General features: G+C 38.2%; 1 protein-coding gene across 1 annotated transcript; it reads left to right on the plus strand.

Moving 5' to 3' along the window:
- Positions 1–201: 201 nt before the first annotated feature.
- Positions 202–13,218, plus strand: LOC583871 (pyrroline-5-carboxylate reductase 1, mitochondrial). Its single transcript, XM_783763.5, has 6 exons — positions 202–374; positions 5,734–5,798; positions 7,425–7,604; positions 9,292–9,504; positions 10,365–10,457; positions 10,893–13,218. The coding sequence occupies exons 3-6, from the start codon at positions 7,428–7,430 to the stop codon at positions 11,091–11,093; spliced, it is 684 nt and encodes a 227-aa protein (XP_788856.4). The 5' UTR covers positions 202–374; positions 5,734–5,798; positions 7,425–7,427; the 3' UTR covers positions 11,094–13,218.
- The last annotated feature ends 244 nt before the right edge of the window (positions 13,219–13,462 follow it).

The following is a 13,462-nucleotide window of genomic DNA, read 5'->3' on the forward strand; positions in this document are numbered from 1 at the left end:
GCCCTTGCAGCCCCCGCCCATCATTCGAGTGCCCATTCCGTGCGTTACTTAATTCGGAGCACGCTCAGTAGATACTAGAGGTGGAGAGGTCTCATCTAAGTTTTAAAAGTCTGTTTGTACAGACTAGTTTTCACATGTTCACCACGTGGCAATATTTTCATTGGAGACATGTGTGGCTTGCGCAATCCGTGTTTCTGACAATCGACCAGCAGCTGCTATTTTGTATGAATTTGTATGAATTCATCTTACGTGTATTTCACCTAGACTTTCTAGACATCGATTCGTATATCTTCCTCATCATGTCAGTTGGCACTGTTGGATTCATTGGAGCTGGAAAATAGCCCAAACTATCACAAAAGGGCTTCTAGCTGCAAGTATGTACCGACTTTCGTTTGTTTTTTTCTTTGACTTTGTGATTCATCGGGAAATTGTTGAACAGCCGGGCCAGCACGGTCGGGCCGTTTGAAAGCCAGTGCCCGTCGCGTCTTGGCATTGGATGGTTTGGTTCGTGGGTCGTGACAAACACTATTATTTTAATGTATCAAAATCATAAATTTGATGCTGATCATGGTCTTGTGAAACGGGTTGTCCAGGTCCTGACATGTCACTTGACTGTCAAGTAATATGCCTGACTTTACTTTACTTTAATACACGATGTTGTAGGTCTAAGCTAGACCGAATTTTCCGTCTCTTTCGTTCGTTAGCCTCTTATTGGGGTAGGGTCGGCTCTCTCTTTAGAGACGGAAACCGTCTATACACATTCCCGTGATAACGCCACGGCCATTTCAGGTCGTAGCGTTTTGCCCCAAAATCCCCCAAAATGTCATTTTACCTCGTGCATATCCACATGTAAATTAGGCCTAGGCTATAATAAATCAGTTCCACTTACCAACTTGACTGAAATAATCAGTTTAATAGTCCCTTTTTAGGAAATTATGGGTCAAAATCGAAATCCATTTTGAAAATCTTTTTCAACATGGATTTCGATTTTGACCCATAAATTCCTAAAAAGGGACTATTAAACTGATTATTTCAGTCAAGTTGGTAAGTGGAACTGATTTATTATAGCCTAGGCCTAATTTACAATATAAAATGCACGAGGTAAAATGACATTTTAGGGGATTTTGGGGGCAAAACGCTACGACCTGAAATGGCCGTGGCGTTATCAAGGGAATGTGTATAGACGGTTTCCGTCTCTAAAGAGAGAGCCGGCCGACCCTACCCCAATAAGAGGCTAACGAACGAAAGAGACGGAAAATTCGGTCTAGGTCTAAGCCTGTTCATCGATCCAGGATTCTTCCAGGGAACTGCGATTTGTGGAGGGAGGAGGTTGTGTAAAAGTGACTAAAACTAGACCGAAAGCTTCAGTCTCTATACCGTCGGTTGTTCCACTGAGACTACGTCTGGCTCCACTAGACCTCCGGTTATAGAGACTGAACGATCGCCTATGCCAGCCTATGTTGAAGATATCACGGCTAGATTTTAGCCGTTAGGCCCCTCCCACAAACATGAACAAACTTGCCACGGCCGTATTGTTATGCCCCCAAAATCCCCAAAATGTCATTTTACCTCGTGCATATCCAATTTTACATTAGGCCTAGGCTATAATACATCGGTTCCACTTACTAACTTGATTGAAATAATCCGTTTAATGGTCCCTTTTATGGAAATTATGGGTCAAAATCGACATCCTCCATGTTGAAAATCTTGCAAGCCGTGTTAAACTCTCGCTGCCGTCAATCTCATCCCTTCTAGTCTACGCCGAAGGCAAAAATGATTATGAAGGAAAAACTGTGATAACGCCATTACGAACGTGTAGATGGCGCACAGTTTTTCCTTCATAATCATTTTGCCTTCGGCGTAGACTAGAAGGGATGAGATTGACGGCAGCGAGAGTTTAACACGGCTTGCAAGATTTTTGACATGGATGTCGATTTTGACCCATAATTTCCTTAAAAGGGACCATTAAACGGATTATTTCAATCAAGTTAGTAAGTGGAACCGATGTATTATAGCCTAGGCCTAATGTAAAATTGGATATGCACGAGGTAAAACGACATTTTGGGGGATTTTGGGGGCATAACAATACGGCCGTGGCAAGTTTGTTCATGTTTGTGGGAGGGGCCTAACGGCTAAAATCTAGCCGTGATATCTTCAACATAGGCTGGCATAGGCGATCGTTCAGTCTCTATAACCGGAGGTCTAGTGGAGCCAGACGTAGTCTCAGTGGAACAACCGACAGTATAGAGACTGAAGCTTTCGGTCTAGTGTAAAACATGAAACAACAGACAACACCTAGACCGGCTCATACAGAAGGCTTGCGTTCTTTGACCAGTGACTATCCAGTCTATTCTTGAATGAGTTGACTGACCCAGCTGCCACAACATTTTCTGGGAGACTGTTCCACAGCTCCACGACTCTATTGCTAAAAAAGTATTTTCTGATATCTAGTCTTGAATATTTCTTTTCTAGTTTTCTAGAGTGACCTCGAGTTCTATCTTCTGTACTCAACTTAAAGGGAGTTAGTAATTCATGAAACGACCCCCAAATGGGTAGATTTCTACCAAAATTATCAAAAAAGATTAGATCTATTAGAGTCTACATGGCTCAATTTCAATTCAAACTGTTTGAAAAAGTAAAATCTATTAGGGTGGTAGCACAATTGATACAAACATCCAATTTGCACGAAAACCTGTGTTATGACATCTAACCAGGAATAGCTATCCCGAAACGGTAGTTATACCATTTCAGGATAACCATACAATGAAATAGTGTGTGAGTATGTTTACTAACGATGCATCGTATTAAAGGGTAGTTGAGTTCTGTTGGCTGAAATACGACGTAAAAGGCACTAGGGTCTATTTCGTTTTTTCAATGGCTTTTTCAAATTATCTAATATTTGTGGCGGTACACAAGTATTAGAAATTGTTACATTTATGATGATTTTGTCATTTAATTTGTATGTTCTTTCAAACAAAAAATATTTTGTTTTGTGCCCTCTGCAACAGAACTCAACTATCTCTTTAAAGTTGATATTCTACGACAATCCCAAATATTGAGATATTAACATCAATAGAAAGCTTTTAACCCCCAGAATAACACTAAACGGTGTCCAACTGACAAAAACAAGTTTAGAATGGTGAATTTATGCAAGTAAACTCTACTAAACTATCTAAGTCTGAAACCCGGAAGTGCATGTAGAGTAGGGCCTCTATCCGTGACGTCACGAATGGGACTCATGGGCTCAGTGAGAGTGAATGGCAGTGATATCCCTACATAAATGCTATCCTGTCAGAGCTTAGATTTGTTGTTGTTAATGAGTATAATTGATGGATTTTCTGTTTTCATTTGAATGAAGAATAACGAAGCAACATATTCCAGTCGCTGATTTCTTTTTTATATCCTAATATTCACCTATTTGGTAGAGATTTAAGACGAGTTTACTGCTTGGGAAACAAGGTTAAATCATGCACGTATGAATAGGCGGATGCATTATCTTGTCATCAGATAAGGTACAGGAGCAATTTTGTAAAACGAATAGGCCTAAAACTATGATAGTACTTATCATAGATGTGTGTGACTGCCTCAAAAAAGGATACAGTACCAGTTAAAGGTAATACAAAGTTTTGGTATGGGGTCATGGATTTGGTTCAAATGAACATATTGGAAGCATATGCGATCCTACAATAATCAGTGATCGTTGTCCCGGTTGAAATCGAGTCTACCGCTATGAAATTGTAAATAATAAACTCTTTATGTTGTATAGCTCCCTCTCAAGGTCAAGATATTATTAAGCTATAAAACAATGTTTCTTGACTAAAATCGACCGATTAGCTATTACCGTTTGGAAATTATATATCACGACTACATATTTTGAGATTTTCATGATCGCAGCTACCATTATACGGCCGTAGGCGCTATTTGAAATTTATCAAAATTTACCGGGAGCACCGGTAAATTTTTATATTCAATTTTTCTCGAAAGCAAAAGTGTTTTAGGGGCCAAATTTTCTAGTGCTTAAAATACATCCACAGGGGCATCCAAATATATCAAAATTGTAAAGAATCACTATCCACCCAATTTTCAAAATTTCCCAAAACTTTGTATTATAACCTTTAAACATGTTATGTTGTTAAATATCAAACTTCAATGACGATTTGACAACGTCTAGTGATCGAACGATATTCATCTGCGAGTGATGCGGCTCTTGCACGAATGTTCGTGAAGCGAACAGAATCGGGAGGTAAGACCAGGCGGCTGCTCGAGGCGCGGCTTGCTTGTGATGGAACGTACGTGCGCTATAATGTTTATCGGCAATTGCAAGAGAATGAAAGCGACGTTACCAGCTAAGAAAAACAACAAACAAAGACTTGCTCCTGACTACCGGTTTCAGAATTGGTAGATCGCACAATGCACAGCATGGAAGAAGATGAAGGATCTGCAGGGCCAAGAAGGCGAAAGACATGGCAAAAAGGAAGCAGAAACCATCGGGAGACCGCTGTATGGTAATGACCTGTGCATGGGTCCTGCACTTACCAGACAGCTACTGTTCACTCCGTGCCTAGACCGATTTCAACACCAAAACACAAAAATTATATGGTGTAAATATCGACTAATAGCACATTGTTGGCATGCATATGTCATAATTTTTAAAAGGGGAATTGATATTTATACTATGAAATATTAGGGAAGGTAAAGAATTGTACATAGAGTTATGATTTATTAGACTTTTCAGCCTTTGAAACAAAAATAAGCAGAAAATCGTATCTCTCTGCACATGCTTTCTATGGAACATCCGGGTACGTGAATATACTCTTTCCCGGACATGATGTCATTATCATATATAGTAGACCAGCGCCGTGACTGATTTTCTATGCAAAGAGAGGCGGATATTTTCGACATTTCAATTAAGGATTTCGAGTAGCCAGAATTTTTTTGTGATATACTATATAATTGAAAAACTTATAAATAACATATGTTTGCCGTAGGTACCAAATTAAGGGACATTTATTTGCTTAGAATATCGGCATTAAGAAATGTTGTATAATAAAACGCGGGTCTGGGGATCGTTTCGCTGTAGAATTTTTGATACTTGTTCCCATTTGTGTGTAGATGCCCGGTTCGCTATGCGATTATTCTTTATACAACGTTTCTTTATAGAGTTTCAGGGTAATTCATTTTGTGTGTGGACACGCAGTAACTTAAGGTTTCCTTGAGATGGCGTTCTAGAAATATATGACAGGTTTAGAGTTGCGACAAGTCACTTGTCGAGAAATTGCTCGTCTTGGCAAAGGCAGTTTTGTGAAATTCTTAGCAGACAGGTTGAGCAAAAGCATTGAGATGTTGTTGATCTTGTAGTTATGACGGTATGATCGAGAAACAACCCCTTGGTGTAAAACCCATTTGTCTATTCTTATATGGTCTACGCACAGCCCGCCAACTATATACCCACATGGTCTAATGATCTTATCGTCTACTTATCATTTAGGCTAAAATTCATTTGATCTAATTTCGATATGGTCTAATCTCAATTAGTCTACTACGTATTGAGTCAATTATTCATTTAGCCTAATATTCAGTTGGTCTAATTCCCAGTTTGTCTAATGCCCATTTTGTCTACCATCCATGAGGTCTAATAAACATTTGAGGATTGTTAATATTTATGATTACATGATTACAAATAAGTATTGTTATTGTAGTTTTAAGCCTAATTTTCTTTTCTTCTCTTTCCAGATGCTGTGGCTCCAGAAAAAATAGCAGCTAGTGACCCGGCTAGTCACAATCTCAAAGTGCTTTCAGTAAGTTCTTTATAGCTTTGCATCCATGCAATATTCAATCTGAAAATTGAGATGAGAAACATATGTAGCTTTATTATACATCAATTCTCAAGTTTCTTTTAGAAGAGAAATTCTGTTATACTGGAACTAGGCATCAAGTTCTTGATAGCAGATGTTGGATAGTACCATGTTATCACCCTTTCTCCCTCTCAAAGTCTCAATCAGCCTATCTTATCCCCCCCCCCCCCCTCCCCATCCCTTACGATAGCTTAAAGGTTAAAGCTTATCAGTACTAGATTACAGGAGGGATTAGACTGCTCTGCAAGGTGTTTATCTCATTAACTCAGCTCTCAGTTAACATAAGAAAAAGAGGATCATGGGGGACCAATGGTCACCGATTAGGCATTGTTTAATATAGAGGGGGCGCAAGTAGCTACAAGTAGTGCAGTGGGCCTTTAAAAGAAATATTAAAGATAAGCTCCTTAGTCCTTACCCTATCCCCCCCCCCCCCCTCCCCCAGTTCCTCTGCAGAAATATGATAATTCATATCCCAATAGGCCATTTTCGTACTATGTAAGTGCCTCGTTACAAATTATTTCATCCACCTGTTGCGAATAATCATATTTTTGATATACATTACATGTTGTTAGGTAGGGCAAGCCATATTATTCATATACATATAGGTGAAAAAAATAATTTCTAACATGACACTTAAAGCTTATCTGCCGTAGTTTACAGGAGGGATTAGACCGCTCTGCAAGGTCACTGGACAGGTGGTTATCTCATCAACTCAGCTCTCAGTTAACATAAGAAAGAGAGGATCATGGGGGACCAATGGTCACCGATTAGGCATCGTTTGTTATATAGAGGGAGCAAGTAGCTACCAGTAGTGCAGTGGGCCTTTAATATAGAGTTGTGCATTAACCCATTGCTTACTGGAACCGAGTGGTTTATGTGTTAAGCCTATGGGAATCAGAAAAATTCAGTAGTCAACCGGTTGAATTGATTACATTACAAAAAATTATCCATTTCATGCTGATCAGTTGTGTGCTATAGATCTTGTGATATGATTTTCTCTCTCTTTAGGACACTGCCAACAAGCATGTTGTTTTTATTAAATGTACCCAGGCGCGTATGCAGGGGGTGTTTAGGGGGTTAACCCCCCCCCCCCCCTTTGGTATTTTTTATGTGTGTATTTTGGAGGAAAACCCCCCCTTTGGTAATTGTGTTTTGTTTTTTTTGTTTTTTTTAATTAAAAAAAAAATTATACCAATGGCTGACCTAAAAAATTGTTGACCTTATCCCTCCCCCCCCCCCCAACCGGAGCAAAATGTCAAATTTTCAAATTTCGAGACCCCCCAAAAATGTACGCGCCTGAATGTACCCCCTCCCATTTGTATACGTATTGAATTTATGTTCTTGTGTGTTCCTACATGTACAATTGTATATATTGATTTGTTTTTTTAATGGAAAAGAATGACTGAAATGAAAAGGAATAGAACATGTAAAGAATTTTAAGTAGTCAAGGCTGTAATAATGCCTTAAAATCATAAATCAAGAGACTAGACTGCTACAGCTACCCTGTCTAGTGTGTCATAGAGGAATATCAGTCAAATCATCACCATTCACTACGGTATTTCAATGTAGGATATGGGAACCAAAATAGCTGAAAATAACGAGCAACTCCTTGAGATGTCAGACACTGTCTTCCTAGCCACCAAGCCAAACATTGTTGGGATAGTCCTGAAAGAGATCGCCCCGTACGTGAAGAAAGACCATCTCTTTGTATCCCTAGCAGCAGGCATCACCCTGGACTACCTGCAAAGTGTAAGTTTGAAATATTTTAGTGTAAGGATAGCGTTAAAGAGAATGGAGAGTTATGGTCAAGGTTAAAAAATAAGTAGTTTGTGATCTTTCTCATTCTTTTCATGTCAGTTCGGAAGAACATTCTTAGTAGAAATGGCTCCTGGAAAGGACTGCTCTTCACATGCCCTTCTCTTTAAAGTATGGCAAGAAGCAGCTGAAGTTTCTGGACCAAAGATTTATGCCACAAGTGTTTGACAGTCCCATTTATACCTATTTCTGTGTTCAGTGCATGTGCTTATCAGAAAGAGTGAGTCAATTTTCCAGCATTGTGATGATTCCAAAGCCTCACATTATACACTTATTTACTACATTATCAACCTTTTTCAATCGCTTTGAGTTGGTTTCTTTCATAACGCAGTTGCATGACGACTTGTGATTGATTTGGATCAAGCGCAAGTCTTTATTAGACAGGGCCTTGTGATTTTATCTTTAAAGGCATCGTTTAACAATGTTAAATCTGAGATGAACATCCCTACATGTTATCAGTGTACGGATATAGTGTATTATTACCCGTATCAGACATCTGAACTGGTCATTTACAAACCTTATTGCCCTAGTTTTTACTAGCAGTGGGAACGGAGGGGTATATTCTTTGTATTTTCCTTGGTCTCCCTGCGCGTATTGACTTTGCGTGTAGAGACGAGTGAAATATACCTTGGTATTTTCCATGGTCTCGCATCCGGGCATCTTGTATTGACTGCGCCGTATTTTGTCATTTTCATTGCGCATTTATTATGCGTACGAGAACCTGCGCACTTTGCGCGCACTCTATTGTGACGTAATAATCACACCAAATGCACATTGTTTGCAATGTATCGAAATTGTGTCAAGCACTGGATGCACAGTGCTGGTTTGACAAAGTTTGTTCAGTTCTTGAGATTGTCATGGTGGATGTCTGTATTTGCTCTAGATGTCTGATTTGGATAACAATAAAAATATTGACTGGCTTTACTTTCGGGGGGATATCAGAAATATTGACCGCACTAAGACCATATTGCCCTCGTCTTTCGACTCAGGGCAATATGATCTGAGCTTGGTCAATATTTCTGATATACCCCTCAAGGCCAGTCAATATTATATAAATATTGAAGCCCTTAAAAAAATTGCGTTTCAAAATGATCATGAAGTGCCTCAAAATTGTAAGAATCTTTGAGTAACTGGTTTTACTGTACTCGTAAACGCGAAATTTGGTTTCAATTTTCAATCATAAATATCTTGATAATCAGACAGGCGATCGGCTGGTAAAAGTCATGGGATTCCTGACTGACCTAAAGGTTTATAATTATTGCAGCATGAAAAGGTTGATCATCTAGCATATAAGTATTGGTGTGTACTGCAAGGTTCTGGAATCATCAAAATGATAAGAAATTTGGCCCAGTCTTCGTAAAGTTACAAGCACTGTACACAGAAAGATGTATATGGGACAACGCACACGTGCACGACACGTGCGTTTATCTCTCACACACCTATAGATAAACTAATTTACCAAATATATCAATTAGTCGGCGGTTTTTTTATCATCATGTATTAGTCAAAACATACTCTTTCACATGATTGGTAATAAGAGCTTCCATTTCATTTTTTGAAATTGGGGCGTTTCCAAAACTGATCTTTACCTTTAAAGAAATTAATTCTTGACCCTTTGCAGAGCTTACCAGAGGAGACGAGAGTGATCCGTGCCATGCCGAACACACCGGCCATCATCATGGAGGGAGCGACGATCTTCTCAGTCGGTCAGAACGTCCGCGAGGGGGACAGCAAGATGTTCCAGTCGTTGCTTTCGCAGCTCGGGATCTGCTTGGAAGGGGATGAATCACTGATCGATGCAGCCATGTCCGTCAGCGGGTGTGGTCCTGCTTATGTAAGTGATTTGAGTACCCAGTAGCCATTATATCAGGCCTTATAATTACCCAATTTAAAATCAGTTTCCCAATTTTTTTTTTTTTTTTAATTCACAATTTTTCTTCTCTTTTTTCCCCTTTTTTTTTATACCTTTTTTTTTTGTTTTCTCAATTTATCGCGATTTTCCTAATTTTCCCTTATTTTCTCTATTCTTCCCTATTTTTCCTATTTTTTTACAATTTTCTTACTCAAAGGGGAGAATGTTTTTAGATGCCATTCCCCCCCCCCCCCCCGAATCCCCTTCTTTTTTTTTTACTCAAAGGGGTGTGGTTGAGGGAAAGAAAAAAAAAATTAGTGCTCACTATCACCCCTGTTAAATGACTCTTTAGAATTTGTAAACAGGGGAGCAATCACCCAAAATACTTTGCTTTCAATGTTTTGGTCTCCGTGCCTGTGTGCTGTGTTTGAAATATCACCTTTTGACTCTAGGTCAATGAAGAGATAATGCAAATTTTAAGTACTCTCTAAATAAAGGTAAACAACAGTTTGGAGTCTTGGACAGATGATGTTTAGGCAGAGAAGAAGAAGATAAAGAAGGAGGAGGAGAAAAAATTTTGACTTGGGGTCTGTCCATGGCAAAAGTGTGTAGGACTGTAGTTGCTTACAGCAAGATGCTCTTTTGTTGTATAGTATGACTGAATTAAACCCTTGTGAAAATATGTGTGTGTGTGTGTGTGTAATTGGGTTTTTACAGACGTGTATCAATCCGGTATGATTATTTACGTCTGTGGATCGACCCTTAACGTCATCATCCGAAAGAATTAAGGCTTTTGGTATAACCCTATTTCAAGTAATTTGTTTGGTTTTTCATGTTCACAGGCATATGTGGCCATTGATGCTTTAGCAGATGGTGGAGTTAAGATGGGACTGCCAAGAGATGTGGCCATTAAGCTTAGTGCCCAGGCGTTATTGGTGAGTGACTAAAGAGATTGTTTCTCTTCCTTCATTTAATTGTAAGATATGATCTTTAGCTTGTGTTGTACAGATGTAAATATACCAATGCAGTATCAATAGTACTCGGTCTGTAGTTGCATACACACTATGACAGATTAAAAGGTCAGACACTGTCATATACCCCAATCAGGCCAAGTATATACAGCATCTGCAAGAATCTTTAGCGTGAAGGAGCCAGATTATCTTGAAGAAGAAGAAGAAGAAGAAGAAAAATACGTGTCCTTTAAAAGCATTAATTTTATTTTTGCCACTCCATACACAGGAGAGCAATTATGAGAATGGTAGAAACAGGTAGTTTTGTATTGATTGGATTCACATAAATTTGCTCTCATTGTGACAATGTTGTTGGAATTCAACCCCCTCCCCTCCCCTTCCCCCACCCCCCTCTCACAGGGCTCATCCAAGATGGTCTTAACAGGTGGCAAGCACCCCTCCCAGCTCAAAGACGAGGTGTGCTCACCGGCAGGGACTACCATCGATGCCATCTACGAGCTGGAGAAGGGCGGCTTCCGGAGATGCCTCATCGAAGCGGTCGAGGCAGCATGTCTCAAGGCAAGGCGCCTCAACGCAATGCAACTTTTCAACAACAAATAGATTGAGCGTCGAGTCGATAATGGACATCGGCTTTCAGTGAAGAAAATTCTTTCAGATGTAGAAGAAAGTTCATTGGTTTTCATAATCTTGATCTGTCTATATGGGCTAAGACTCTGAAGTCTGGGTTTAGACTCTTTGGGCTAAGAATCTATTCAAAGTCGAGGCTAAGACTGTTTAAAGTTGAAGTCTTGAGTAAGACCATGTTCAAAGCCTGGGCAAGGACTCTGTTTAAAGTCTGGGCTAAGACTCTGATAAGTCCTAGACTAAGTCATTGTTTATGTACTTCCATGAATTTCATCTTAGGATCACCTGCTGTGTAGTTGCTCTGTTACCATTTTTCGTACAGGGTGACATCATAAAATGCATAATATTTGCCTAGTTTCGTACACATTATGATAACATTTTCAATATTTTTGCATTGATGTCAAAACAGGATCGAATAGGGGGATCCCTGTGTAATAAGTCATGCACTAGCTCATACTTGTCACGTAAAAGTGTACACATGTGTGGTTAATGGTAATTCAGGGTTCAATCTATATGAAGTGAACCCGTCTTGGAAACTAGAAAATGTGACTGAACCCCTATGGTCTATAATCCACTTATTCAGTTACCAACCCTAGGCCTAAATTGCGTTCCACAAAAGGGAAACTTAGTCTACAGAGTGACTTCCTTATTGAACCCAATTTTGTGTGAAAGCCCAAAGCAAGCATCGAGTTTGAATTTTAGTGGAACAAGGTACTAGAAGTTCATCTACTGTTATACCATGTGTCAAGAGGAACAGACTTAAACTGGTCTGATTCACAAATTATTGTCAGAATTCAGGTACCTACCTTCATCATACTCTTTTATTTTGGGTCTCATAGCAGAAGAAGAACAATTTCACACATATGTTCAGTATATTTGCATTCAATGAATTTTGAAATGTAGTTTAAAGTTTGTAGGAATGATATAAAAGCACAGTCTTCACATTTTTTTCCTTCTTAATTACCGGGTATGTTAATCTTTGAATTTCTGCATTTGTTATTTATGTATTTGCTTCTTTTTAACAATTCACTGCATTCCATTTTGTTTGCTTTAGTTGCTGCCTTAATATAGATAAAAGCAATTTTATTTTCTTGCCTTTGATTTGTTGCCTTATGTTACAAAGTTACGTGTTATTAAAGTATTGTACAAAGTGTAATGATTTACAGGATACTTTCTTTGCGTATAAATATTCAGATTGCCCTGCATACTTTGATAAGAATGTTGCAACATTTAATGAGGTGTAGAATATTTGCAGGGCTCGCCCTTATAAGTATTATTGGGGTTTTCAGATGGGCAACCTAGACAAATGCTTAGGTTGCCAAATTCAACTTTAAGTTGTGAGCTGCAGTGAATTGCATATAATCACATGGAATAATGACTTCTGTGAGATTTTTTGTCAACCAGAGCCGCACAGGCAGTATATTTATGTAGCTCGACCATTGGGATTTAAATGGCCAATGGTATTCAAGCAGTGTCTAAGAAATTTTAATTCTAAAGTTAAGCTACATGTACATATTCTAGAAATTTGCATTATAAATTTATAATGTATTTAATACTTACTTATAAATAATTCATTAATAATTAACTATTATGATTAATTTCTCTTGCTTGCTATTAATGATATACCATCCTTCCAATGTTTACACATGTATGACAGTATTATGATCTCCTATTTTTATGGACTTGATTTTGCCTTTGATGTTATTTTTATGTAATTATAATCAATGAGGAACATGTAATATTTACATGTGTGTAAATAATTGATTTAAGCCTTGTTCATTGTTAAAATATCAGTGATAAATGTTTTTATTTTTTATACTTTTTTTAATGATTTAAGTGTAATAAGCTTCCCATTTCCTATTTTATAATACAGAGCTAAGTGAATATGCGTAGGTTGAAAAAACCTGCCATTTTATTTTTACAAATATGGTTCATGGCCTCATATCTAAACAAGCTTTTGATGAGACTTTGGAATGGGGCCTAGGATTTCGTAGAAGATGATATTCTGAATTTCATCTAAAAAAATTCAAATTGTTTTCTCTGTACAGTATTGAAATTTTTCAGCCCAAATTAAAAGGACTGCCAAATTAGGTGTACAATTATACATAGATTAGTCTTTTTTTAAGTTGCTCATTGTCACTATTGGTCTGCATTCTATGAAAATGTAGTATATACATTAGTTCAATTATTTGTCTTGTGTACTTTTAAGATATTGAAAATTATGAGAAAAAATGCAGTTCATGTTGAATACAGTATTATGCAAGGGACAAAGATGAAATGAAATAAATGTGATTGCCAGTCATGTACAGCTGAAATTGCTTGAAAATTTAATACATGTATGTTGT

Source organism: Strongylocentrotus purpuratus, unplaced genomic scaffold (assembly GCF_000002235.5).
Source record: "Strongylocentrotus purpuratus isolate Spur 01 unplaced genomic scaffold, Spur_5.0 spur5_scaffold_7, whole genome shotgun sequence".
NCBI lineage: Eukaryota > Metazoa > Echinodermata > Echinoidea > Camarodonta > Strongylocentrotidae > Strongylocentrotus > Strongylocentrotus purpuratus.

Bases quoted from the DNA above. Each gene is read 5' to 3' on its own strand.
- LOC583871 (XM_783763.5), top strand. From the start codon at position 7,428: ATGGGAACCAAAATAGCTGAAAATAACGAGCAACTCCTTGAGATGTCA. The intron at 9,505-10,364 runs GTAAGTGATTTG...TCATGTTCACAG, and splicing joins GCGGGTGTGGTCCTGCTTAT to GCATATGTGGCCATTGATGC. The intron at 10,458-10,892 runs GTGAGTGACTAA...CCCCTCTCACAG, and splicing joins TTAGTGCCCAGGCGTTATTG to GGCTCATCCAAGATGGTCTT.